Below are 25976 nucleotides of genomic sequence, written 5' to 3' on the forward strand. Positions count from 1 at the left end.
TGATCATTACTTATTTATTTTGGAGTGAAGTGTTGCTATTTTTTACTAGCTTATTGAGTTGAATGCTTGCTTAATTTTATTTCAAACGTTCGTGTTTTCTACAAGATGCACCTTAAGTCGGCACTGCTACAGCCACAGAGGGTTTCACTGACATTCTCCCCAGTGAATATTCCCCAGCATTTTCTTTGTTTAATTCCAACTGTAGTAGGAAGTTGTGATCATTAGGAATGTCTTTCTTCCCACTGACTGGTCAGTTCCCTTCTCCTGGTCATGCTGGGTACCAGGCAGTGTGCATGCTGACCCCTGCTGTGTGTGTTAAAACACATCACATGTATTTTGATGTATAGCTAGTGCTCTTATCTTCCAAGTGAAATAATTGTTTTTTTATCTTTAGGCCAATATCACTTCAATTTTTGTCACTTTCCCATGGATATTCAAAAAGAATGAATATTTCTCTTGGGAGAGTATTGACTGACAGATAAATAGATTGATAAATATTAGATATGATATAATATTTTGAACTAAAATAAAATCTTAAGACTCCTCCCCCAATTAGCTGACTGACTAGGCCCCCTCTTGTCCAAAGGGATCCCCTAAAATTGAGTTGCTAGCTATGAAAAAGGAGATCAGACATGCTTCATCATGTTCCCTGCCTTCTTAGAGATGTCCTCTGTGACCAGTTAACAGGCCTAAGGCTATGCAAAGCATACCTGCACGGTCTCGATATACACAACAAATCACACAATAAACCCAGTCTGGGAATATGTCCTGTAGTTTGTCTCTGATTAACAGTCCCTTACCTTAACTCAGAATTCCTTATCTCTCTGACTCCTGGTCTACTAGACAAAGCTTAACTCTTTCAGCCAATTCTTAGCTAAAGAATCTTTAAACCTACCTATAACCTGTGTCCCTCCTCCCCACTTTGAGATGTCCCACTTGTTAGGTAATTGCCCCAGAAAAGCCCCTTCTCCAGAAAGCCGCTTCCTGCTTTCAACAGACCAAGACTAGCTGTCTCACTCTTAAAGTTACAGCTCCTTTCCAAGCACAGGGAGTTACCTACAAGACATCTCCTTATCTCCCAGTTGCAAAACTTACCTCATCTCCCTGTCCCAAGTACCTGCTGAAAATTTCAAACTTAAGGCCTGCCCCTAATGGCTCTTCCCGCCAGAGCAGTAACTCCTTATTGGCTATTCTACCGTCCAGTCACCATTCTAAGACTTCCCCTAACTGAACCTATATAAAGGTGCGCTTTGCTTTTGGTCCTCTCTCTCTTTTCTCTCCTCCTTGGTGCTGCTCTGCAGCATCCCTCACTAATAAAGACCATTCATATAAGCCTTGCTGGTCTGTGAGAGCTCTGCCTGTCAAGTGCCACCCTTTCACCACTTTGGGGGACCAAACCAAAGTATGCCTTCCACGCACTGATTTATGACCTTACCTATAATTCCTGTCTCCCTGAAATGCATAAAACCAAACTGTAACCTCATCCCAACAGTCCACTTGCTTGAGGTTTCTTAGGTGTGGCTCCAAGCCATAATCCTCAACTTCAACTCAGAACCAATTGTTTTCCAGAGTATGGCTTCTTTTCCCTCAACAGTATCAAGCTTGTTATTCAAAACCTATGTATCCCTACTTTTGTGTGTGTGTTTACTTTATCTTGTAGGGATGACAGGAAATTTGCCCTTTCCCCCACTTCACTGAAAGGTCAACTCACTGAGAGAAAAGCTTTTTAACTTGTGCAGAGCGATAACCCAATATCCCAATGAAGTTCAGATGTTTTTATACCCATCTTTTGAGGGGGGGAGACATAAGCGGTAATAAATGCTTCCTGGGGAGGATGAATGGATGAACTTGTAAATTAACCTGAGATGCGCGTATTGTGTTTTAAGTAATTTGTGCCATGTCTGTTTGCATCTTGTTCTTCTTTCCTGACATATATTGAGATAACAGAGAGAGGAAGGAAAGTCCATTGTTCTTTCTGGTTTATGCAGGTAGAGGGCAAGCCTCTTCCTGTTAGTGAAGAGAACTAGAAAAATGGAATCGGTTAGGCTAAAATAGGAGTAGTTTAAAATTAAACAACTACGTGACACCACCACCACCTTGCTTAAGCAAGTTCTCTTTCCTCAAAGTCACCAACCCCCAGACCCAGACCATTAAGATTTGTATCTTGGGGGCAGCACCTGTGGCTCAAGGAATAGGGCACCGGTCCCATATGCCGGAGGTGGCAGATTCAAAACCTAGCCCCGGCCAAAAAAAAAAAGATTTGTATCTTAAGGAATTAAGCAAACAATCTTGGGAAATAACAGCACAGAAGGGAAAAGTTAGTGTTCCATTGTTAGAGATTACTTTGGTGTTGCTGTAAATTAAGTTTTGGATTAAGTTATAATTCTCTAGGTGTCTTTTTCTTTGTAACTTTCTATAAAAAGTGCTGTGTTTGTAACCCAGGTAGAATAGATAAGAGCAGCTACTCTCTCTGTTTTCCAGATTTGCTGGTTTTCCTGTCATTAAAGCTTGCTTGGACCCTGCCGGGGCTCTGTTTGGCTGCAATGACAGGCGGGCAAGCCCTTTTTGGTTCAGCAACATTCCAAGTATCTGTTAACCTCTAAGAGCCTTAATTCAAAATATTCTTTATAGCCTGGAGTCCTATTTTGGGGGGAGGGGGTGAAATTTCCTTCAATCTCTTGATTTCTGATACAGATCTGTTCAAATCTCCCACAATGATTATGAAGTAGTCAACTTCTCCTGTCTCCAACAACTCCCACTCTGTACCCTTTGAAATGATGTTATCTGCAGCTGGGCTCTGCATATTCAGTCCTATCAGTCACCCCAGGCCTGCTAGAAACACCACCTCCTCTGTGGACTACCCCAGGGCACAAAGCTGAGCCTAATCCCGCTCTCCCTGGAAGCCCCCTCTCCACCCACTTCTCTCAGGGACTGGCCTCCTGCTGCTTTGTAAGAAGGGTCATCTGTGCCCAGGACTCATCTTCAGGTTCCAAGCCATCCGTTGATCATACCTAATATCTATTTCTTGCTAGTTCCTGAATTGAGACCCTAATCCTCCAGTTGTAAAATTCAAACAGTGTTTCTATAGTAAAGCAAATCCCTGTAACAAAGAGGTTTCCATGATGCACTCTATGGTATCTTGAGCACAGCACCTGACTGCAGTGTGATTGTTTTATCTTGGTTAATTGGTGCATCACACTCTTCAGTTGGATCCAATCAGCATTTGCTAATGTTTTATTTGAGACAAATCTTTGGAAGTGGTTGGGGGGTGGAGCACAAGGGCTGACAGAGGATGAGCAGACACAGAGCTCAATCCAGCAAGTCCCGGTGGGAGGAGCTTGAGTGTGCGCAAGTTTACAAATGCATGCAAGCTCCTAGGAGTGCCTGCCTCTTGGCAGGGCTCAGTACATTTTAGTAGAAATGTACAGGAATGGAGACACGTTCTCCTTGCTCAGGAGACCCAAAGGAATGTCCTGGGCTGGCAGAGCCCAAAGTTGGGTACATAATCACATGGGTCTGTGACAGCAAGTTTGCTACCTCCTGTCAAGGTAGGAGCAAAGGGCCCTGGCCCTCCTCTTGGCTTTGATTCTGAGCTTCATGCCCTGTCACAGCCAAGGACAGAGAAAAACAAAGTTAGAAAACCTAATGGTGAGCAAGCACAACCATCTCCCAGGTGGCTGTGACCAGCCTATTGGCTCATTCCTGTGTTCATGACTCCCAGCGTCCCAAGGCCCCACTGAACATATTTTGTGGACAAGCTCTCAGATAAGGCAGCCATGGAGGGTTTCACACAGAAGGAGGATGTCTCCCAGAGAAAAGACAGCAAGAAAGGCAGGGTCTACGGAAGGGTGAGGCTCGCATGGCCACCTGCTATACAACTGAGGAAACTGGGGGTGTGGAGGTGGGGGAGAGGGAGGAGATCTTCCTGCAGCCCTTCAGCAGGTCAGAGAAGGAGTCAGGCTGGCTGCCCTGGGCAGCTCCCTTCAGGAGGCTCAGATTAGGCGTGGGGTGCCCACATGTGGCCCATGGATGGGCTTAGTGCCCATGTCAGAGGCGCTACGTGTAACTTTCATCAGTCATCTCCATCTTTCTGGACAGGCCTTTGATCAAGGCGTGAACCCTTCAGGAGGCGTCCTTCCAAGCAGCTTGTCCTCACTGACCTGGTTCTGACTGAAATGCGTGTCAGCTGTATTTCAGGTTTGAGGGTATGACTTTAGCTGAATTTGAATTTTTAGAAAAAGAATGGCAGGTTCTTTTCACCCAGCTCTATCTTCAACCTTGCTTCCTTGGCAACCACCATCAGGAGTGGTTTCCTGAACATTAGCCAGTTTTCTGATGAATAATGGCAGCAGGGCCCGCATTCCTGTGGTCTTGTGTCCCTTTTCTATTCAGTTACCCCAAAGTAGGCTGTAAATACTCAGCCACCCAGTTTTTCTACCTGCTACTGAGTCTCAACTGGTCTCTGAGGTGGTAGCTTCACTGCTGGGTCTCTGTGTGAAGGGCGCTGACTAAAGTTTGAGGCACATGTCACAGGCCATCTGTCCTCAACAACTGGGACACATGAGCCCAGGCCAGTCTGAGCTAGGACACTAAGGAGAGGCCTGCAGGACTTCCAGGGAAGGGGCTCCCATGGTTTTAAGACAGTGCCTTGGGCCAGCCATGGTGGCTCATGCCTGTTATCCTAGCACTCTGGGAAGCCGAGGTGGGAGGATGGCTCGAGCTCAGGAGTTTGAGGCCACCCTGAGCAAGAGCAGGACCTCATCTGCACTAAAAATAGAAAAAGCTAGCAGGGTATTGTGACAGGCACCTGTAGTCTCAGCTGCACGGGAGGCTGAGGCAGAAGGATCACTTGAGCCCAGGAGTTCAAGGTTGCAGTGAGCTATGATAACACCACTACACTCAGTCCTGGGTGACAGAGAGAGATTATGTCTCAAAAAAAGGAAGAAAGAAAAAGTTCCTTGAAATCCCATCTGTCCTCTGCATGCACAGAGGTGGGCACAGACCTAAAAATCCTGGCATCCAGGTGCCAGGATGGTACGTCCTCCTGGGCAGTGAGGAAGGGTCATGCTGCATCGACAGTCCGTAGAGCAAAAGCCCTCCTGGGAGGGGCAGAGCACAGCCAGTCATGAGGCACCTGAGCCCCGTGACGGTGAACAGAAGGAGAGAGACGCCTGTGGGGGGAGTGGCTGGGGTACCCCCAACTGCTGTTAGGCCTGCACCCTCTGTGCACGGGATGTCTTTCTCTGTTGAGAGCCCCTCTGTCCCCCAAGAGGAAGCTGGTGTTGGAGAGGATGCTCCCAGCTCCCCTCCACTGTCCCCAACCCTGGGGCAAGACAAGGCTGGTCTTCCTGCCCGAATCCCCTCAAGACCCCTCACCTCTGCTCAGGTGCAGCTCCTCTCATGCAACCCACCCCCGCCCCCAAATACCACCTTTCCATGACCTCCCATTACTTTTGTGAAACAGCCTGACCCAGCAGCCCCCACGCCCTCAGGTAGAGCCAGCCCTCCAGCCATCTGGTCCTCTCCTCTCATCTGTCAGCTCTCACTTCTTCTGGACCCTTCTCTGACAGATCCCCAGGGTGGGCATGTCCTGTGGGCATGCCTTGTACAATCAGAGCCTGCTGTCCCAGGTGGGTGACTCTCAAGCATCTATGGACAGCCACACCTCGCTCCTGCCTGGAGTTCAGCCTCTGCACCACAGAGCTGGGGTCCTGGGTGAGTAGTGCTGGCAGCTGGCTCCCTCAGAGGACACCATGTCGAGATGCCCTGATTGGAGGTGGCGAGAGGGAACCCTGTCTCTTGGACTCTACAGACTACAAACACTCTCTGTTCTTATCCAGACTTGGCACATTTCTTTATTTGCTGTGTGGCCTTAAGACAATTTCCAGAGACTTTTTTATTTTTTTTTTTTTTTTTTTTTTTTTTGCGGTTTTTGGCCAGGGCCGGGTGTGAACCCACCACATCCAGTATATGGCCAGCGCCCTACTCCTTTGAGTCACAGGCACCTCCCCTAATTTCCAGAGACTTTTAATGTTTTCTTTTGTTTATGATTTGCACTTGTTATAGTTGTTTGGTCCACAAAATTTCACATCATTTCAGACGTGGATCCTCTATCTTGTTTTTTATTCTACTTCTTCACTTCTTTGTATCAGCAGAAATCCTAGGCTCTCTTAAAGTCCTTCTAACCCAGTGGGGTCATAAAACTGCATAAAATCCCATCAAGTGAAAAATTTTAATTCTATTTAATCAATAAATGCCTTCCTGTGATAAGCAGAGATGTCATAAACACTCTGTGTGAGGGTCAGTAACCACATCCTTGGTTGGAGCCTCAGCATGGGCTTGAAGCCTGTTCAGAGCATACTGTGCCCAGGCCCTCGGAGACAGGCTGGACTAGGGCAGACAGTTTCCTTCACAATTCTGCACAGCCGCTCTCAAATGGAGGTCAGAGTCCTCGAGTTCATAATGCAGCTGCTTGTTCCCCACGCTGCTCATTGTCCCTCTGGACTGCCCCAGGTGCCATCAGTAATTGCCAGGGCTCAGCAGGGGTGTGAGCCTGGGATCTAGAGGTCTCCCCTCTCGGCAACGTGACTTCTGCAACCCTGACAAGATGAGAATTAGCTCGCAGATGGCACATGGGCAATTATGGGGAATGAAAGTCACAAGATATTGCTTCTGACTTTCACCCAGCTTCTTCAGGGTGATGGGGACAGACAACCTGGGTCCCCGCCAGGTCCTGGACCTGCATACACAGCAGTGCAGCCCCACCATCGCATGTTTCTGGTGAGGGAGGCTTATGGCTCCAGCCAGATTTGGGTTTAAATTTGCAGGAAAATCCAAGATGCTTCGAAACTATGCCCAGGATGAGCAGAGTTTATCTGAATTAGTCTGACGCTCGACCTTGGCTAGAAATAGAGCCTAAGGAACCCTGCCCCAGGGCCCCTCACACTCACAGGAATTTCACCCCTGACCTCTGGGAACCCCATCCTCTCAGGACCCTCACCCAGACAGAGCCCCTGCCCCCTGGGACCTTGCAGAGTTCATGGGAATACAGAAGCCACCTGAGGCTGGAGGCTGTGCTGGGCAGAGGATGAGGAGCCCACCCTGGGAGGAAGACCTCATGCCTTGCTGGGTGGGCTTTGTGTCCACCAATGCCAGCACCTGGGCACTGAAGGGGAATGGGGCCTCTAAAGGCTCAGGAACTGCCAGAGCCTGTCTCGCCTCCACTCACAGCAAGGGACTTTAGAGCCAATAGCCCACATCCAATGGATGCAGGTCTGTAGAACTGGAACAAGGGCCTGGCCAGAGGCCTGAAGGTAAAGTCCTCTACTCCATAGTCCCAGGGCTTCCTCCTCCTCTCCAGAAAACCCACCAGGTTGGGGTCCTAGTGGGTTTTCTTAGGCAAGCCCAGGCAGCCCAAGAGAGGAAGCAAAAGAGAAAGAATTCCTCCCCTTTATGCTCAAAAACATGGGTCCAGAAGACCCAAGGAGGCTTCAAGGGGGTAGGAAAGTCCTTCTTCCTGTCCATCCCCTCCCCTGTTGTATTCTTTCTTTTTTTTTAACTTGTCACTGACTTGAAACTCAATCCACTGCCCTGTTATAAAACTCTCAGAGCCCCGGGAATGCTGACAATCTGGGATTCTGGGACCTCAGTTGCTCTCCATCTGTAAAATAGCTACAGAGTCCCCATCTCTCTGAAGACCATGAAATAAAACTGGAAACCCCAGAAGCAGGGTGACTCTTTACTCAGAGAAAACACAGATGGCAGCAGACAGGGGACATGAGCTCAGGGGACCCCATTCCTGAGGGCACCTCACTCACAAGGGAGCCCCATTAGAAAAGAAACCCAAACCCCACCTGCATGCAGGCCCCCTGTGACCCACCCCCACTCCAGCCCCTGATCATGGACACAACCCACAGCAGTCACAGAATCCTGAAGGGCAGACAGGCAGGTCTGCAGGCCTGGCCTTCCATCTCCAAGCTTTCCCAGCTGTGGGGTGGGCTCAGAGCTTCCACAACTCAGAACATCTTCCAAATGCCCCCACCTGCCCACTCCGCCCAGGTGCAGACAGGGGCCAGAGATGGGGGCAGGGCCTGGGCAGGACTCTGTGCTAAGACACAGCCCAGAAACCTCGGGACAGAGGCCTCAGCCTGCCTAAGGAAACACAGGGTGCAGCAGTCGGGCGACCTCTCTGTGTCCACTACACAAGCTCTGGCTTTGTCACATATTCTTCTATGGGCCAAGAGTGAGCAAAGATCTTGGGTGGAGTCCCAGCTAGGGGCAGGCCAGCCACCAGGGACCAGGTCAGCCTGGGCAGGGAAGGGTCTGCCCATGCCTGGGTGGGTGATGGCCACAATGGCCAGACAGCAGCAGGGTCCGTGTGCCAGGAGCAGCCCTCTGCATCTTGCCAGGGTCCTCACAGCAGCGTGTCAGTGCGTTTGCTGCGCCACACCACCAGGCCTGCCATGGCGACAGTCAGCAAGACAGGCACAGCAATCAGCGGGATGAGAATCTCATCGGGGGGGTCCTCCCAGTGGACCCTGTTCACAGTGCAGTTGGAGAAGAACTGCCTGTGGATGCCGGTGATGAAGCTCTGGGCCAGGGGGTTGGGCCAGTAGCAGCCCACAATGTTGGTCTCTACCTCAGTGCAGTTGGTGAAACTCTCGTAGTACCTGAAAATGCAGAGGGGATGATGACTGGGCTCTCCCTGTGCCCTCCTCATGGCCACCCTGACCCTGGGGCTGGGAGGGTGGGGTAGGAGTAGTTTGGATCCAGTCTTACTTGGAGAGGCACTTGCACCACAGCCTTGGCAAAGCCACTTCCCAGCCATGGGGTCATCTATGCCCCATGATCCACTCCCTGTGTCTCCTGCCCACACCTGCATCATTGATGAGTATGACCTGCTCCCTTTGAAGCCATAAATTCCCAGGATCCAGGATCTCAGCCCAGCCCCCACCCAAGTCCCCAGCACTTTCCAGGTCTACCCAGAGGACACACCAAGCCGTGCTTCTCCAGGGTCAAGGGGTGCATGGATCATAGCCACTTGCACCTGCAAGGCCTTAACCATCTTGAGACACCATAAGGGTCCAAGAAGAGGGTCTCCCTAAGGCCAGAGTCAGCAACCTCCTAATTAAGTCAACCTACTGCCATGTGCCAGGTGGTAGCCCCGGGGGGTGGGGGTGTCAGACCTGTGAGCCCAGCCCTCATTCTCCGTTTCCCGTTCATAAGTTGCCTCCCTCAGCCCCATCTGAAAGGACACATGGGAATCCTCCCCAGGAGGTCCTGCTGACCATGAGATCAAGGGCACTCAGCAAACCATCCATGATGCTCCCTATCCACCCAGCAGGGAGGCTGTCCAGCTACCAGGACCCAGAGTTTAGCCCAACATAAAGAAGGACTTCCCAACAACCACCTGCCCCAGCATGCAACAGGCAGCCTCCAGAGGCAGTGACCTCCTTGTCCCTAGGGTTTGCAGGCCCTAAGCTGGCAGCCACCCATGTTTTGGAGGAAGCCTGATGGACAGCTGCCCAATGCTTTCCCATGTTCTGTGCTGCATAAAGACAGATGCAGGAGGACAAGAGGTCCTGCCTCAGCTTCCTCATGGGTACAGGCGAATGGCCCACCTCTTCCTTCCTGTGCTGTCCTAAGAGGGAGCCATCTGATCTGGCCCATTGGCAGGAAAGAGCCGCTTCTTATAAAGCACTTCCTGCATAGACATCATCTAGGTCTGGGTTTCCCAACACATCAAAAAGAGTGCAGAAACAGGGAGTACTGAGCCACTCCACTCAGGGCCCTCCTGGTGACCCCCCTCCTGGGCAGGGTCCAGGCAGCCAGTCACCCAGCCCAGCTCTTGATATATCCGAGGCTGGCTCTCAGCACCACCTCTGGAATGCACGTCACACACACACCTGTGCCCTTCCAGGTAACCTTGGCAAGGAAGAGCTGAAGGAGCAACAGGAACAGCCTTGAATCTGATACAGAGCCATGGGCTCTCCTGGGCCCCAGCCATGATACAGCCCCAGTCTCATCTCCCTAGACTTGCTCCTCCCACAGGGCCCGAGTCCCAGCTGTCTGCTTCCCACCCCATGCCCCAGCCAGGTGATTAGGAGCTGGAGAGCCAACTAATCACACCCTGCCTTTGTTTTCAGAAGAACCCAGCATCTTGGTGTGTGATGAGAACCACATGCTGTAAATCCCATGCCTCCAAAGCCTTTCCACTGAACGCCACCCAGGACAACCAGCCCCAGGGCTGAGACAAGCCAGCCAGACCCTGGGGAAGACCCACTGTGGACAGTGAGCCTATGGGTCAAGGGGAATGGTGTACAGCCCCAGAACTGCCCCAGGAGGAGATGAGCAAGGCTGAACACTCCTGCTGTTCCCAAACCCCATTCCCAACCAGAGCTGGTCAGCATGGGGAATCGAGGGGCAAGGTAAACCCAGAAGACAGTGTAGACAGTGGCTTTGGGCTCAGGTTGCAAAGCCAACATGGCAAGATCCCTCCAGCCCCAGCTCAGACACTCACTATCTTTATGGTTTGGAGCATGTCACTTACCCTCCCCAAGCCTCAGTTTCTTCATCTGTAAATGAGATTAGTAACTTTTACCCAGTAAAGTGATTGAGAGCACCAAATGATTGACATCCATATGCTCCAACAAGTGTCTGCAGCTAGACTCAGCTGAGCAACCATCTCTGTAGATTAACTCGCAGAAGTGACACACACAAATTCCCAGGCCCTGTGTTTCTCTAGAAAACTGGGAATTGGTTATAGTTAAGACATTCCAGGATCATCCAAGGTCTCCCCACTCACCTCTTTTAGTCCAGCTTCCCAGAGCACCCTCCCTAAAGAAGATCCACTCTCAACTCAGGATGAAAAGGGCGCACAGGCTAGAAGCTAGGCAAACCCCCAGCCTCCCTCACTCCCCAATCCACCTGTGCTCATCGGTGCCTTGCTTGAAGTTTCACCACCTGAGTTTGTGGTCCTGGGCAATACAGAGTAGCAACCACTCCCCTAACCGGATACAGAAGGAGCCGGTTGCTGCTGGTAGAGGGAGGCTCCCAGGAAAGTACATGCTTTGACTGAAGTCAGGCAAGTCTGGGGCATATGGTCCTCCCAGTCAGAGTTCCTGGTGGGGCTGTCATGGGGCCAGTCATCTAGGGGGAAACTGAAGGGGGCTGCAGGGAACAGAGGCAGCGACCTCATTGGATGAGCACCAGGTGCTGTCCACGGGAGCCAGGCTGCCTCCACCTCATTCTGCACCAGGGCTTCCCTCTCCTGCCTGATCCACTCCCCAAGCCTCACATCTTCTTTGCATAGTTTGCTTACATACCTTGAAGAACTTCTTAGGAAAAGCTCATGGGAATAAGGTGTTGGATGTGCTGCACTGTCCTGATAGTGTTTTCATTTCTCCCTATTTGGCAGATGGATTGGTGGGCAATAGTGTCCTAGCTGAGAACTTGCAGTCCTTCAGAATCCTCAAGTCTTCACATGCAGCTTACCTCTAGTTTCCAGAGCTGCCCCGTGACATCCAGAAGCCTTCTGAGCCCTCATCCCCGTGTGGAACCCTTTTTTCTCTCTCTCTCTGGACACATGTAGAAGTTTTCCTTTGTTCTACAGCTCTAGTATTCCACCATCCATATGGGACATTTTCATCCCTCATGCTAGGACTGGCTGAGCCCTGGCAGGAGGCAAACTCTGTCCTTGACCCTAGGAAAGGGCCCAAATCCCCCTGGACCCCTGTTCTCTCTTTCTAGAACTCCTACTACCTGGTCATTAGACCTAAACTGACCTCTGACCTCCTGGTCGTCTTCTCTTTCTATGCCTGGGAGATTTTGTCAACATTCCCCTTCAATATTCCATTCCATTCTTTTCATCTCTATCACATTGTCAATTTCCAGAGCTTTCTTTATCCTTGGAGTGCTTTCCTTCTCGTCACATGAGAGGTAGTAGTTTGCCCCTCTGAAGACACCAGTAGTGACGTTTAGTGTTCTTCTTGCTGCACATCCTCTGGGCTTCTTGATCCCATCCCTCTAGTCTGTTTTCAGGGTCAGAACCTTTTCTAGACATCTGGGGACCCTTCTTAGACATTCGTGACTGGGAGTGGGAAAAAAGAGCCGATGGAGCTCTCAGACTGGGGAGGGGCTGGTTCCCAGGGCTGCCAGGAAGGATCGCTATCTCTAGGTCCTTCCTCTTGGAATAGTCCCAACCCTCAGGAAGGACTCGCTGGTCCTGCCCTAGGGACCACTCTCCTGGAGTCAGCGGAAAAAGAGGGCGGTTGTCAGCGGCTTCCTCCAGCCTCCCTCTCTGGGGAACAGTGCCACACCCTCAATTACCAGGGGAAGGACAGAGGCCCTGGTCTTGCCAGCTCCAGCGTCCTGCTGTGGAGGAAGATTCTAGACACCTCACTCTCAGACAGTTCTGGGGCACCTGAGGCCACCCAGGTCTTGGGATAAATCCAGCTGCCCCCCGCTCCCCTTTTCCAGCATCAGGCCTGGCTTCTTCAGGTGCTCAATGCCTCTCACTGACCCATCTGACTCCTAAGTGCCCCTCCCTGTTGCCTTCACTCCCATCCTCCCCTCCCAGGACTGGACATCTCTGTTTAATCTCTTTACCCAGGTTAGAGGAGCCAGAACGGAAGCTATGACTTCATTCTCCCTGACCCCACTCCCACCTAGGGAGTCCACTCAGGGCCTGGGTCCACCCACGTGGCCTTCTCCAGAAGGACAAGGAGTCTCACCAAGCCCTTTCCTGAAACCCAAGAACCCCATTCCTCGCAGACTAAGAAATTCCACTCCGTTTGGTTCAACGTACAGTCCCCCCCCCACCCACGCACTGTGTGCCAGGTCCATGCTAGAGCAGTGAGTCTGGGTCAGCTGCAAAGGCCTGAGGCCAGATGACTCTGCTAGCAGGAAGCAGGGTGGAGTGGATGGGGTATTCGGGGAAGAGGGCTGTGCTGTCCATGGGCGATTTCCAAGGAGATAAGAGGACAGTGTGTCCCCAAGCTTGATGCAAAGTGTGAGGCGTTGGTCACAACTGTTACTTCATGTAGACTGCAGGACCCAATTTCTCTAGGGCCCCTCAACCGCTGAGGACAGACCCAGCCCTGGTTGGTGCTGTGAGAACACACAGGACAATTTCCATCCAGCCCAGGCAGGGCACCAACCCAAGGCAGACCTCCCACCCAGGGCAGGGCACCCCACCTACAAAGGGCACTCCAGGGGCAAGGCACCAAGCTGGGCAGAGAAGCTGGCACAGGGAGGATTTCCAGACAACACAGACAGGCAGAGGCAGAGGTTCTGTGGAATTGCTAGACGGTGAGGGTGAGTGTGTGTGATGAGGGCTAGGAGGCTGGGAGGGGCTGTGGGCGTGAGGGGCGCACAGGCTGGGGGGCGCAGGGTTGGACCCGGAGCCGCGAGTGTTAGTGTAGGGGCAGGATGGGCGAAGCCATGGGCGGGGCCACAGGTGGTGTGGAGGGTGTCAGGGCAAGGGTCCTGGCAGGGGCTTGTTTGAGCAGAGTATGGGAGGGGCTTGGGCAGGCTATGGTAGTGCAGTGGGCAGCGCAGTGGGCGGAGCTATGGCTGGGGCCCGGCACCCAGCAACGGCACTCACACGATGAACTCGGACAGGTTGCACCACTTCCAGACGTCCACCTTGCGCATCATGTTGGCAAAGGCCTTCCCGCAGCGGGGCAGCCTCTCCAGCATGCCCGTCTCATTGCAGCCACTGGCGTGGGGACATCCACCTGGAGAGGGGAGAGCCCATGAGCTCCACTGTGATTCACACTGAGTGTGCCCAGGGAATGGCTGGCCGTGTTGTCGTTGTTGTTGATGTTGTTGTTTGCTCATCAGCTTTCATTAGTGTTTGTGTATTTAATGTGTAGCCCAGGACAACTCTTATTTCAATGTGGTGCAGAGAAGCCAAAAGGTTGGACAACCCTGCCTGGGCCTTTCCAGCACAGTCCACATCCTCAGCCCTGACCCACAGGGAAGGGGTCCCCCAGGAAAAGACAAGTCCACCTCTTCCCTTTACCACCTCACAGGCAGTGATACCTGGAGGGAAAAACAATGAGACCCCACCTGAATCCTCAGGAGTAGGGGGGGAGGTCCCAAACAAATCAGGGATAACAAAGAGGCTCCAACTCCAGCACAGGAGCCAGCACCTGGGACGCATCCTGAGAAAGACCGTAAGATCTGATGATTACTCCAAAGCCTTCAGGGGCAGGAGAGACTGGCTCAGGGTTAATAAGGACCACCTTGCCCTTTCAAAGCCCCCCTCAGATTCTGGGAGGCCTGGGGCTGAGGCCACTGCAGCAACTTGTGTTCCCAGCAATAGGGAGAAGTCCTTTGCACATTAGCAGAGTCCCACACAAGCTCCTTCCCCCAAGATTTCTCCATCACCCTTCCCAACCTCATGCCCATCAAAACATCCCATCCACTTCCACCTCACACCTTTATTCCATGCATTTCCCTTTGGGGAACATCCTCCCTCCCACTGAGCAATGCCCCCCGTCCTCAGGTCCTGCCCCACCCCCATGGTCTTCCCACTTCCAGGCAACAAGCTCTCCTTGCTCCTACACATCCTTCCCCTGACCGCTGCTGTGGCTCTCATCAGGTAACTAAGACAGAGCCCAGGCATATGTGTCCTGAGGTGTGGGCGTGTACACAGCCCTGTCATATTGTCTTGGCAGCCAGTGCTGGGCTAGAGGAGTGACCAAAGGGAGACAGGATGGGCGTTGCCTATGGCTCAGTGAGTTAGGCGCAGGCCCCATATACAGAGGGTGGCAGGTTCGGACCTGGACCCGGCCAAACTGCAACAAAAAATAGCCAGGCATTGTGGCAGTTGCCTATAGTCCCAGCTACTCGGGAGGCTGAGGCAAGAGAATCACCTAAGCCCAAGAGCTGGAGATTGCTGTGAGCTGTGATGCCACAGTATTCTACCGAGGGCAACAAGGTGAGACTCTGTCTCTTTAAAAAAAAGGGGGGGGGGAGACAGGAGAATGGGTTCAGAACAGCATGGGACAGACCTGACTCATACCCATGTTTCTCTGGTTACCAGCTCAACCTCAGTTTCCCCACCTGTAAAGGAGAGAAACAGGCCCTACCTCACAAGGAGGTTGAGCTGACTAAACTTAAGTCCTGTACTCACAGAGGCTCCCATCCTTGTGATGTGACATGCAAGTGTTCGACAAATGCTCACTGCTTTGCCCCTCAGTCAGCAGACACATGTTGAACTGATGAATGAATGAGGGCAGCAGTGAGCATTCCAGGGTTCCATCTTCTGTGTGCAGCCCACACTGGGGACTGAGCAAGTGCTGAATAATTCACCTTAATAAGGAAATGGTAGGTTTCTACTAGACCACATTCTGCTGGGGTGACCTGCAGAGACAGACCACAGTGCCCTAGACACCACTCGAGAGGCCACAGCCCACCTAACCCTGATGCCATAGAAGACCCTGGAAGCCCTTTTGCTGCCCACAGCCAGCAAAAGGGGACGACTTTCCCAAGGCCCCAAGGAGTATCAAAGTGTTGGGATCACTGGGTTGGGGGAACTGGTGTGCTCAGCCCACTCTCAACTACAGCAGGAAGCCTGGAGCCTCACCTCAGGGAGAAGCTGTGCACCCATGGGTGGCCCCGAGATCACAACAAAGCTTCCAGGGGAGGGAAGGGTGGCAAGAGTGAGTAAAGCAAGGCCACACTGAGTGAGCAGGAATGAGAGGGAGTCGTGTGGTGTGGACGGGCTGGCCCTACAACGTGGATGGGGAAGTGGCATTCACCTGCCCGCAGGCAGAGCTACCTTCCTCTATGCCTGCTGGAGAGCACACATGGGCAGGAGCTAACTGGAACCCTGAAGAGGAGAACAGGAAGAGCCTCCCAGCTGTCCATGACCTCAGTGGCCAGATTGGAGACACCTTCCTCCCTTTGTCACTGTCCAGATCTTAGAATCCAGGCTAACAACACTGAGATGGGCTCCAATTGCTGGTGGCATAGGACCGGGACTTGCAGGTTCCGGCAGGGGACCTGAAAGGCCTGTGTGGGTGCTCATGTCTCCTATTCTATACACTCGAGTTTTCCCAGGACCCAGCACATCCTGAGGCCCCAGGGAACCGTGGGCATGGGAGGCACACAGGCCCCATCTCAGCTGTCAACCCCAGCCACATGTAAGCAGATGGTGAGTTCACAGACTGGCTGCACTCCCCAGCAGTTCCTGGATCAAGGGTCAGCATCCTGGTTCTCCCAGAACAGGCATTGTGGAGACTTCTGACCACTCTATGTGGTTTCCTGCACCTGGAATGCCCTTGACCCCCATGTTCACCTATCTCATCAGCACACCTTCGGGCCCAGCTTATCTGAAAGTCCATGGCATCCCTTCAGGGCCATGACCCCTGTTTGAATCTGTCTGGTTCTGACCTGTCCATGGAACAGCCGTGTGTTTATTCTGTGCCTATCCTGTCCCCACCTGTAGTCCAGGTGCCCTGAGTAGTCTCACAGGGTCTGGACATGGATGTGGGGGCTCAGTACCTGCTATCACCCCAGTGAATTTCAGGTACTGAAACCATTTTGCTTACCAAAGGTTTAGCCAAATACAGTGGACACCCACTACCAAATGTCGCTAACAGTGCTGGGTGTTTGGAGGAGGGGAGAACAACAGGGTCTGTCTTCAGAAGACCTGCCATCCAGGGTCCAGGAGGCAGGAAAAATACACAGGGATCCTAGCCCAAGTAGGGAAGAGGGTATAATAGGTGAGGCAGAACCCAAGACCAAGGGCAGGAAGGCTTGTCAAGACCCACAGAGGTATGGGGGCTGTACATGCAGATAGCACATTCAAGAGACCCACACTGCAGATTATAGCTGCCACCCACCACCACCCGCTCAACTGTCCTCAGGTGCAGCAAGGGCCTCACACAGATGAGCCCAGTTGGTCCCCACAGCCACCTCAAGATGCAAGTCCTTCCTTCCATAAAACTGGAATCAGAGAGGCCTCATCACTCATCCAAAATCCCATAGCTTGTCAGCAGCAGCCTGGATGCCAGCCCAGGATCCTAACACCTGGGTGATGGACACCACCTGCAGATACAGTGCGGATGTTTAAAAAACCTTCTATGATCCCCACTCTGTCCCTACAAAGGAGATAAGCAGGCAGACACCGACACCTAGTTCTACAGCAGATATTGAAAACAATGAAAAGCCCTGAATAAAATATTAAAAATACATTCATTGGGTCAGCGCCTGTAGCTCAGCAGCTAGGATGCCGGCCACATACACCTAGGCTGGAGGATTCGAACCCAGCCCAGGCCTGCTAAGAAACAATGACAACTGCAACAACAATGAAAAAAAATAGCCAGGCTTTGTGGTGGACACCTATAGTCCCATCTACTTGGGAGACTGATGCAAAAGAATCACTTAAGCCCAAGAGTTTGAGGTTGCTGGGAGCTGTGATGCCATGGCACTCTACCAAGGGTGACATAGTGAGACTCTGTCTGAAAAAATATATATATATGTATATATATATTCATAAAATCATAAAGAAGCTCACAAGATAGCAAGTAGTTATCAAGGCAAAACTAGCCTGTTTCCCCGGGTGTGCTCCCAAAGATGCGCTAGGTCTTATTTTCAGGGGACGTCTTATCTTTCCTGTAAGTAGGTCTTGTTTTCGGGGAGACAGGGTAGATGGAGTGAAACCCAGAGAGCCGTGGGATTGTTGCCCTGAAGTATCTGCTCATCCTGGAAAATGGGGGGTGGATGAGGCCCAAGATGGGACGTCCAATGGACACCCATAAACTAACACTCAGCAGTAAGTGGACAAGAAGTAACTGTTCACCCTTGGCCAACTGAGAGGAAGGGTGCCTGGGCAGGAGGAACACTCTCTGAAAAGTTGTAACTACAGATATCAACTATCCTCAGATGCAGCTGTGGCCCCACACAGATGAGCCTACTTGTCCTTCCTCAAGGCACATGTCCTTCCTCCCATAAAATCCAGATCAGAGGATGTCCAACCTTCTTGTGGATTCACAGCCCAAATTCACCTGGATCGACTGAGAGAAACCCCAAGTTACATTTCAGTTTAAACTGGCCATGGTCAGGGCCCAGAGGATCAGGTCCAAACCCTCTCTGGAGGGAGGCACCATCATTGTAGCCCTCAGAAAACTGCCATAATTACCCCTCCAGGGAAGATAAGTAGCTCACAATCAAAAATCATCTAAGTAGAAGGTGTTATGAGGAGCTTATCCTAAGGGCACACAGAAAATAAAGAATATTATCCAAACAAATTATGTGTCTCAGCATGAACAGTGAGAGTCTGCGACATATGAGCTGCAACCAGCTCCCACCCCAGCTCCAGCTCCACTTAACAGGGGCTGCACTCCAGGCAGGTAGAACCACATGGGATGAGGGTTCCTCTCTACCCCAGCTCCCTGTCTAAGGCCACATTTTCACCAGTGGACGTACAGGCTTGTTCCATTCCCCTGAGTGGTTCCTAATTCTGAGCAGATGAGGCTGAGGACTGAGGTTCCCTTCCTCTCCAGCCCCTACGTCTAAGGTGGAGGCTTTGCCCTGGGTATGACAGACCCCAATTGCCCTGCCCAGCTCAATAGTAGGGTGGAGGCTCCATACAGGGAGGACCAAAAACTGCCAACCCTCCACCAGGGCCGACTGTGGGGCAGGAATGTCACTCTGGTAGAAGCAGGCCACTGTCTCACCCCCAAGTCCAGTACAGTGGCACCAACATCCTTCCTAGGAAGAGAAGCAAGTCTTAAGGTACAGACAGATATCTCCGCAGCTCTGGCAGGCAGAGGGAACTGACTATATCTGGGACAGAGCAAGAGTCCATGCCTTTGGGAGTTGTCCAAAAAATGGAGTTATTTGGCTAGGCAAAGTGGCTCACACCTATAATCCCAACACTTTAGGAGGCCAAGGAGGCCCAGGAGTTCTAGACCAGCCTGAGGAACATAGCAAGTCCCTATCTCTACTAAAAATAGAAAAATTAGCAGGGCATGCTGGTATGTAACTATAGTCCCAGCTACTTGGGAGACTGAGGCAAGAGCCCGGAAGTTTCAGGTTACTATTCTAGCACAGATAGCAGAGCAAGACCCCATCTCAAAAAAAAAAAAAAAAAGAAGGGAGAGAGAGAAAGGGGAAGGAGGAAGGGAGAAAGGAAAGAAAGAGAGAGAGAGAGAGAGAAATGGAAACAATGGAGTTTTCGTTATGACCACTTAAAAGCTTGTGGTTCTGTGATACCATACAAATAACAATAAGTGAATGACAGACCAAGTAGAAGTTTAACCGAAAGAACCAGGGAGAGAGCCGAGAGAGCCATCCTGGTGTCACTATTGTCCCTGGAAGTGCCCAGACACTGGCTGCACCCTCTCAGGAGTAAGCAAAGCATGATGAGGAGGTCATAACAGAACTTCCACGCCACACTCAGATCCATCATCAAAATGTAGTAACCTGACTAGCTTAGGGGGCTAACGCACAGCTTCTGACTAAGCACTGGCTGAACCACAGGCTACTCTGACCCAGAGCAGAATCCTAGAAGTCTGGCTTAAAAATGAAAGGATACTCATCCCCAGTGGTCTGTCATGTGTCATATAATACTGCACATATGCCAAGGATACATCCCTCATGCATGACTGAAGAGAGAAATTCCAAGCTACTAGTCCCTAGCAAAACTTGGAACCAAATTATAAACTCCTTGGACTCTGAAATGAGTTTCCAAAATGCATAACCAATTATAAAGGGTAAAAATCTAACTGGCTAAGGCAGCTTAATGTTCATCAAAGTGAGCTGACTCAGGGGGGATCCCTAGGAAACCAGCCTAAAGCTCACGCTTTTTTTTAAAGCGTGAGCAAGAACCTCGTAGACTGCACACTGTGAGGAAAATAGACTTCCCGCAGTCAAACTGCCTAACAAGCAAAACCAAACCAACAAAACAGGCACAGGGATACAAGTCAGTACCAAAGTTGCTATAATATTTTAAATGTTCAGTTTGCTTTTTTTTTTTTTTTTTTAAGCTAAGGTCTCACTCTGTTGCACAAACTAGAATGCAGTGGTGTCATCATAACTCACAGCAACCTCAGATTGCTGGGCTCAAACAATCCTCAGCCTTAGCCTCCCAAATAGCTAGAACTACAAGCACATGCCACCATGCTTGGCTAATTTTTCTATTTTTTGTACAGATGAGGTCTCACTATGTTGCTCCAGGTTGGTCTTGAACTCCTGGCCTAAGTGATCCTCCCACTTTAGCCTTCCAAAGTGCTAGGATTATAGGCATGAGCCACCACCCCCCGCCAAAATGTTCAGTTTTCAACAAAAAATTGAAAAAATAAATGAAAAGGAATGGGAAAGTGTGATCCACATTGAAAGAAAAAAATCAGTCAACAAAAGCTGCCTTTGAGAAGGTCCAAATGTTGAAATTAACAGAGAAAATCTTTAAAGTATTGTTGGTTTTTTAATATATAGATGTAATATGCATAACAATAATGGCACAAAAAGGGGGGGAGAACAGAGGTATATAGGATATGTAGTTATTATAACATCTCACTGACATTAAGTATAAATCTGAAGCAGATTCTGATAGGCAAATGTGTCTATGATAAGCTATAGAATAAGCGCTAACAAAATAACTTAAAATGCAGTGAAAAGTCATAAGAATTAAAAAGTGTCACCATTAAGATATTCACTTAATGCAAAAGCAGTGTATAGAAGAATAGAGAAAAAAGGACATAAGACTTTTTTAAGTCTTAATAGATTTGAAATGATTTATAATGTCCTCTTACTACAAGGGAATAAAATTTAAAATCAGAATCAGAAAGAATTTTGGGAAATTCACAATATATAGAAAATAAACAACTTATTCCTAAATAATCAAGGGGTAAAATTATTAAATTAGATAGTTTAAATAATCAAACTAGATAATACTTTGAGATGAATAAAAACAAAGATACAACATATGAAAACTTAAGGGGATGCAGCTAAAGCAGAGTTTAGAAGAAAATTTATACCTGTGAAACCCTATATTGAAAAATAAAAATGTTCTTCCCTTTAAGACACTGGGAAAAGAAGATCAAACTAAACTTGAAGAGAACAGAAGGAAGGAAAAAATAAAGATTAATGGTGAAATTAATGAGCTAAAAAATAGAGAAAATAAACAAAACCAAAAGCTGATTATTTAAAAGATCAATGAATTGGCAAACATTTATCTAGACTTGCTAGGAAAAAAAGAGAAAGACTCAAACTACAAACTGCTAGTTCAGGAATCAAAGAAGGGGCATCATTACATCACTACCTATGTTAGAAAAATAAAAAGAATTATAAGCAAATCCTGTGAACAACTGTATAGCAACAAATTAGAAAATGTATGTGAAATAGACAAAGTCCTAGTTAAACACTGTTATGAATTGAATTGTGTTGGATATGTACAGAGGAATTACTTCTGTAAATACCCTATTTAAATATCCTGTAAGTATCCTGGATATTCTAGGATAACTTGATACTAAAATAAAAAGAGATGTTGAAGTCTTCAGTTCCTCAGAATCTGAACGTACTTAGAAATAGGGTATTTACAGAGGTAATTCAATTAAAATGAGTTCACTTGGGTGGAACCCAATCCCATATGACTGGTACTCTATTAAAAGAAGAAATTTGAACATAGAGACAGACTTGCACAGAGAAAAGATAAAGGTGTGAAGATGGAAGCAGAGACAGGGATTATGCTGCCACAAGCCAAGGAATGCCTGGGAACACCAGAAGCTGGGAAGAGGCTAGGGAGGAGCATGACCCTACCAGCACCTTGAGTTCACACTTCTGGCCTCCAGAATTATAATAAAATGAATTATTTTAAGTCACCCAGTTCGTAATACTTTGCTATGACAGCCTTAGGAAACTGTTAAAGACATAAACTACTGAAATTGACTCATGAATAAATAGAGAATCTGAATAGACCTAAGTAAAGACATTGAATTAGTAATTTTAAAACTGCTTCCAAAGACAATCCCAAGCCAGGATAACTTCACTGATGAATTCTATAAAGGATTTAAAGAAGAATTAACAGAAATAATTCAAAAACTTTTCCAGAAAAGAGAACAAGGAACATACGTCCCCATTTTTCAACTCATTCTATGAGACTGGTATTATCTTGATACCAAAACCATAAAAGATATCACAAGAGAAGAAAAATGACAGGCCAAGATTACTTATGAATATAGATGTAAAAACCTTTAATAAATACTAGCAAACTTAATCTAGCAGCATATAAAAAGGATTATACATCATGACCAAGTTGGCTTTAGCCCTGGAATATAAGGATCATTCAACATAAGAAAATCAATCCATGTAATACATCACATTAATGGACTTAAGGGAGAAAACACACACAATCATTTCAATTGATGCATAAAAAACATTTAACAAAATCCAGTATCTTTTTATGATTAAAACACTCTCATTCTATTAGGAATTTATTGAAATTTCCTTAATGCAGAAATAGGCCATCTGTGAAAAACCCATAAATAACATACTCAATGACAAAAGAACAAAAGATTTTCCTCTAAGATCAAAAACACCTATTTTCACCACTTCTATTCATAGTACTGAAACTTCCATAGTACTCGAAGTTCAAGTCAAAGCAATTAAGCAAAAAATGAAATAAAAAGCATCCAAATTGGAAATGAAAAAGTAAAACTATATTCACAGATGACATGATCTTATATGTGAAAAACTGTAAAGAATTAACACACACACACACACACACCGCTAGAGCTATTAAACTCAGCAAACTTTCAGGGCACAGGACCAAAACACAAAAAATAGGTTGTATTTCTATGCACTAGCAATTAATAATTCAAAATGTAATTAAGAAAAAAATTCTAAGTACAATACAGTAAAAAAGAATAAAATTCTTAGTAATAAATTTTATAAAAGCAGGCAAAACTTCTACCCCATAAAATATCATTGAAAAAAATTAAAGAAGACCTACCCACATAGAAAGACATCCCACATTCATAGATGAGAATACTTCATATGTTTTTGTTTTGTTTTGTTTTATCAAATCATAGCTGTGGGTAGGGCCTTGATGTGTGTCACACTTTATGGGGTCAAGACATGATTGCAAGAGGGACTTTACCTAACAACTGCAATCAGTGTAACCTGGCTTATTGTACCCTCAATGAATCCCCAACAATAAAAAAAAAAAAAAATCATAGCTGTGTACATTAATGCAATCATGGGGTACAATGTGCTGGTTTTATACACAATTTGAAATACTTGCATCAAACTAGTTAACATACCCTTCATGGCATTTTCTTAGTTATTGTGTTAAGACATTTATATTCTACACTTAATAAACTTCACACATACCCTTATAAGATGTACCATAGCTGTGGTCCCACTGATTACCCTCCCTCCACCCATCCTCCTCCCACCCTACCCTCCCTCTCCCCTTCTTCTTGGCTATAATTGGGTTACGGCTTTCATATGAAAGCTATAAATTGGTTTCATAGTAGGGCTGAGTACATTGGATACTTTTTCTTCCATTCTTGACAGACTTTGCTAAGAAGAGTATGTTCCAGCTCCATCCACGTGAACATGAAAGAGGTAAAGTCTCCATCTTTCTTTAAGGCTGCATAATATTCCATGGTGTACATATACCACAATTTATTGAACCATTCATGGGTCGATGGGCACTTAGGCTTCTTCCATGACTTAGAAATTATGAATTGGGGTGCAATAAACATTCTGGCACAAATATCTTTGTTATAATGTGATTTTTGGTCTTCTGGATTATACCTAGTAGAGGAATTGTAGGATCAAATGGCAGATCTATTTTTAGATCTCTAAGTGTCCTCCAAACATCTTTCCAAAAGGAATGTATTAGTTTGCATTCCCACCAGCAGTGTAGAAGTGTTCCCAGTGGCGCCTGTAGCTCAAGCAGCTAAGGCGCCACCCGATTGACCAGAGCTGATGGGTTCAAACCAGCCCAGGCCTGCCAAACAATGACAACTGCAACCAAAAAATAGCTGGGCATGTGGCAGGTGCCTGTAGTCGCAGCTACTTCGGAGGCTGAGGCAAGAGAATAACTTAAGCCCAGGAGTTTGAGGTTGCTATGAGCTGTGACACCATGGCACTCTACCCAGGGCAATAGCTTGAGGCTCTGTCTCAAAAAAAAAAAAAAAAAATTAGAAGTGTTTCCTTTTCTCCACATCCACGCCAACATCTCTGGTTTTGGGATTTTGTGATATGGGCTAATCTTACTGGAGTTAGATGATATCTCAAAGTAGTTTTGATCTGCATTTCTCTGATGATTAAGGATGATGAGCATTTTTTCATATGTCTGTAGGCCGTGCACCTGTCTTCTTCAGAGAAGTTTCTCTTCAAGTCCTTATCCGCCCTGAGATGGGATCACTTGTTCTTTCCCTGCTAATACGTTTGACTTCTCTGTGGATTCTGGTTATTAAACCTTTGTTGGAGACATAACCTGCAAATATCTTCTCCCATTCTGAGGGCTGTCTACTTGCTTTACTTACTGTGTTCTTGGCTGTGCAGAAGCTTTTTAGTTTGATCAGGTCCCAGTAATGTATTTTTGGTGTTGCTTCAATTGCCCGGGGGGTCCTCCTCATAAAATATTTGCCAAGGACGATTTTTTCAAGTGTTTTCCCTGTACTTTCTTCTAGTATTTTTATAGTTTCATGTCTTAAGTTTAAATCTTTAATCCAGTGAGAGTCTATCTTAGTTAAGGGTGAGAGGTGTGGGTCCAGTTTCAGTCTTCTACAGGTCACTAGCCAGTTCATCCAGCACCATTTGTTAAATAGGGATTCTTTTCCCCACTAAATGTTTTCAATTGGCTTGTCAAAGATCAAATAATGGTAAGTAGCTGGGTTAATCACTTGGTTCTCTATTCTGTTCCATATATCTACCTCTCTGTGTTTGTGCCAGTACCATGCTGTTTTGATTACTATTGATTTATAGTATAGTCTGAGGTCTGATAGCATGATTCCTCCCACTTTATTTTTATTTCTGAGTAATGTCTTGTTATTTGAGGATTTTTTCTGATTCCATATAAAATAAAGTATTCTTTTTTCGAGATCTTTAAAGTATGACAGTGGAGCTTTAATAGGGATTGCATTAAAATTGTATATTGCTTTGGGTAGTATGGACATTTTAACAATGTTGATTCTTCCCAGCCATGAGCATGGTATGTTTTTCCATTTGTTAACATCTTCAACTATTTCTTTTCTTAGAGTTTCATAGTTCTCTTTATATAGATCTTTCACGTCCTTTATTAGGTAAACTCCCAAATATTTCATCTTCTTTGGCACTACTGTGAACGGAATTGAGTCCTTGACTATTTTTTCAGCTTGACTATTGTTGGTATATATAAAGGCTACAGATTTATGAGTGTTCATTTTGTAACCTGAGATGCTGCTGTATTCCTTGATCACTTCTAAGAGTTTTGTAATAGAATCTTCGGTGTTTTCCAGATATACAATCATATCATCTGCGAAGAGCAAAAGTTTGATCTCTTCTGACCATATATGAATACACTTGATTGCCTTTTCTTGCCTAATGGCAATGGCTAAGACTTCCATTACAATGTTAAAAAGTAGTGGAGACAATGGGAAACCTTTCCTGGTTCCTGATTTGAGTGGAAATGATTTCAGTTTAACTCCATTCAAGATGATATTGGCTGTGGGTTTGCTGTAGATGGCCTCTACCAGTTTAAGAAATGTCCCTTCTATACCAATTTTCTTAAGTGTTCTGATCATGAAAGGATGCTGGATATTATCAAAAGCTTTTTCTGCATCAATTGAGAGAATCATATGGTCTTTGTTTTTTAATTTGTTTATGCGATGAATTATATTTATAGATTTACGTATATTGAACCAGCCTTGAGACCCTGGGATAAAACCCACTTGGTCATGGTGTATAATTTGTTTGATGTGTTGCTGGATTCTGTTTGTTAGGATCTTGTTGAATATTTTTGTATCAATATT

General features: G+C 47.6%; 1 protein-coding gene across 1 annotated transcript in view; it reads right to left on the reverse strand.

Annotated features, from left to right (window-relative positions):
- Nucleotides 1-5662: 5662 nt before the first annotated feature.
- RAMP3 (receptor activity modifying protein 3) overlaps nt 5663-25976 on the reverse strand; it is a 30539-nt gene continuing 10225 nt past the window's right edge. Inside the window, exons 2-3 of the mRNA XM_053553789.1 lie at nt 13604-13736; nt 5663-8669 (exon numbers count right to left, since the gene is read on the reverse strand). Of these exons, the coding sequence (XP_053409764.1) occupies nt 8414-8669; nt 13604-13736 (389 nt within the window). The 3' untranslated portion in view covers nt 5663-8413. The remainder of the gene's footprint in view (nt 8670-13603; nt 13737-25976) is intronic.

The sequence above is a fragment of the Nycticebus coucang genome, chromosome 11 (assembly GCF_027406575.1).
Source record: "Nycticebus coucang isolate mNycCou1 chromosome 11, mNycCou1.pri, whole genome shotgun sequence".
In the NCBI taxonomy this organism is placed as follows: domain Eukaryota; kingdom Metazoa; phylum Chordata; class Mammalia; order Primates; family Lorisidae; genus Nycticebus; species Nycticebus coucang.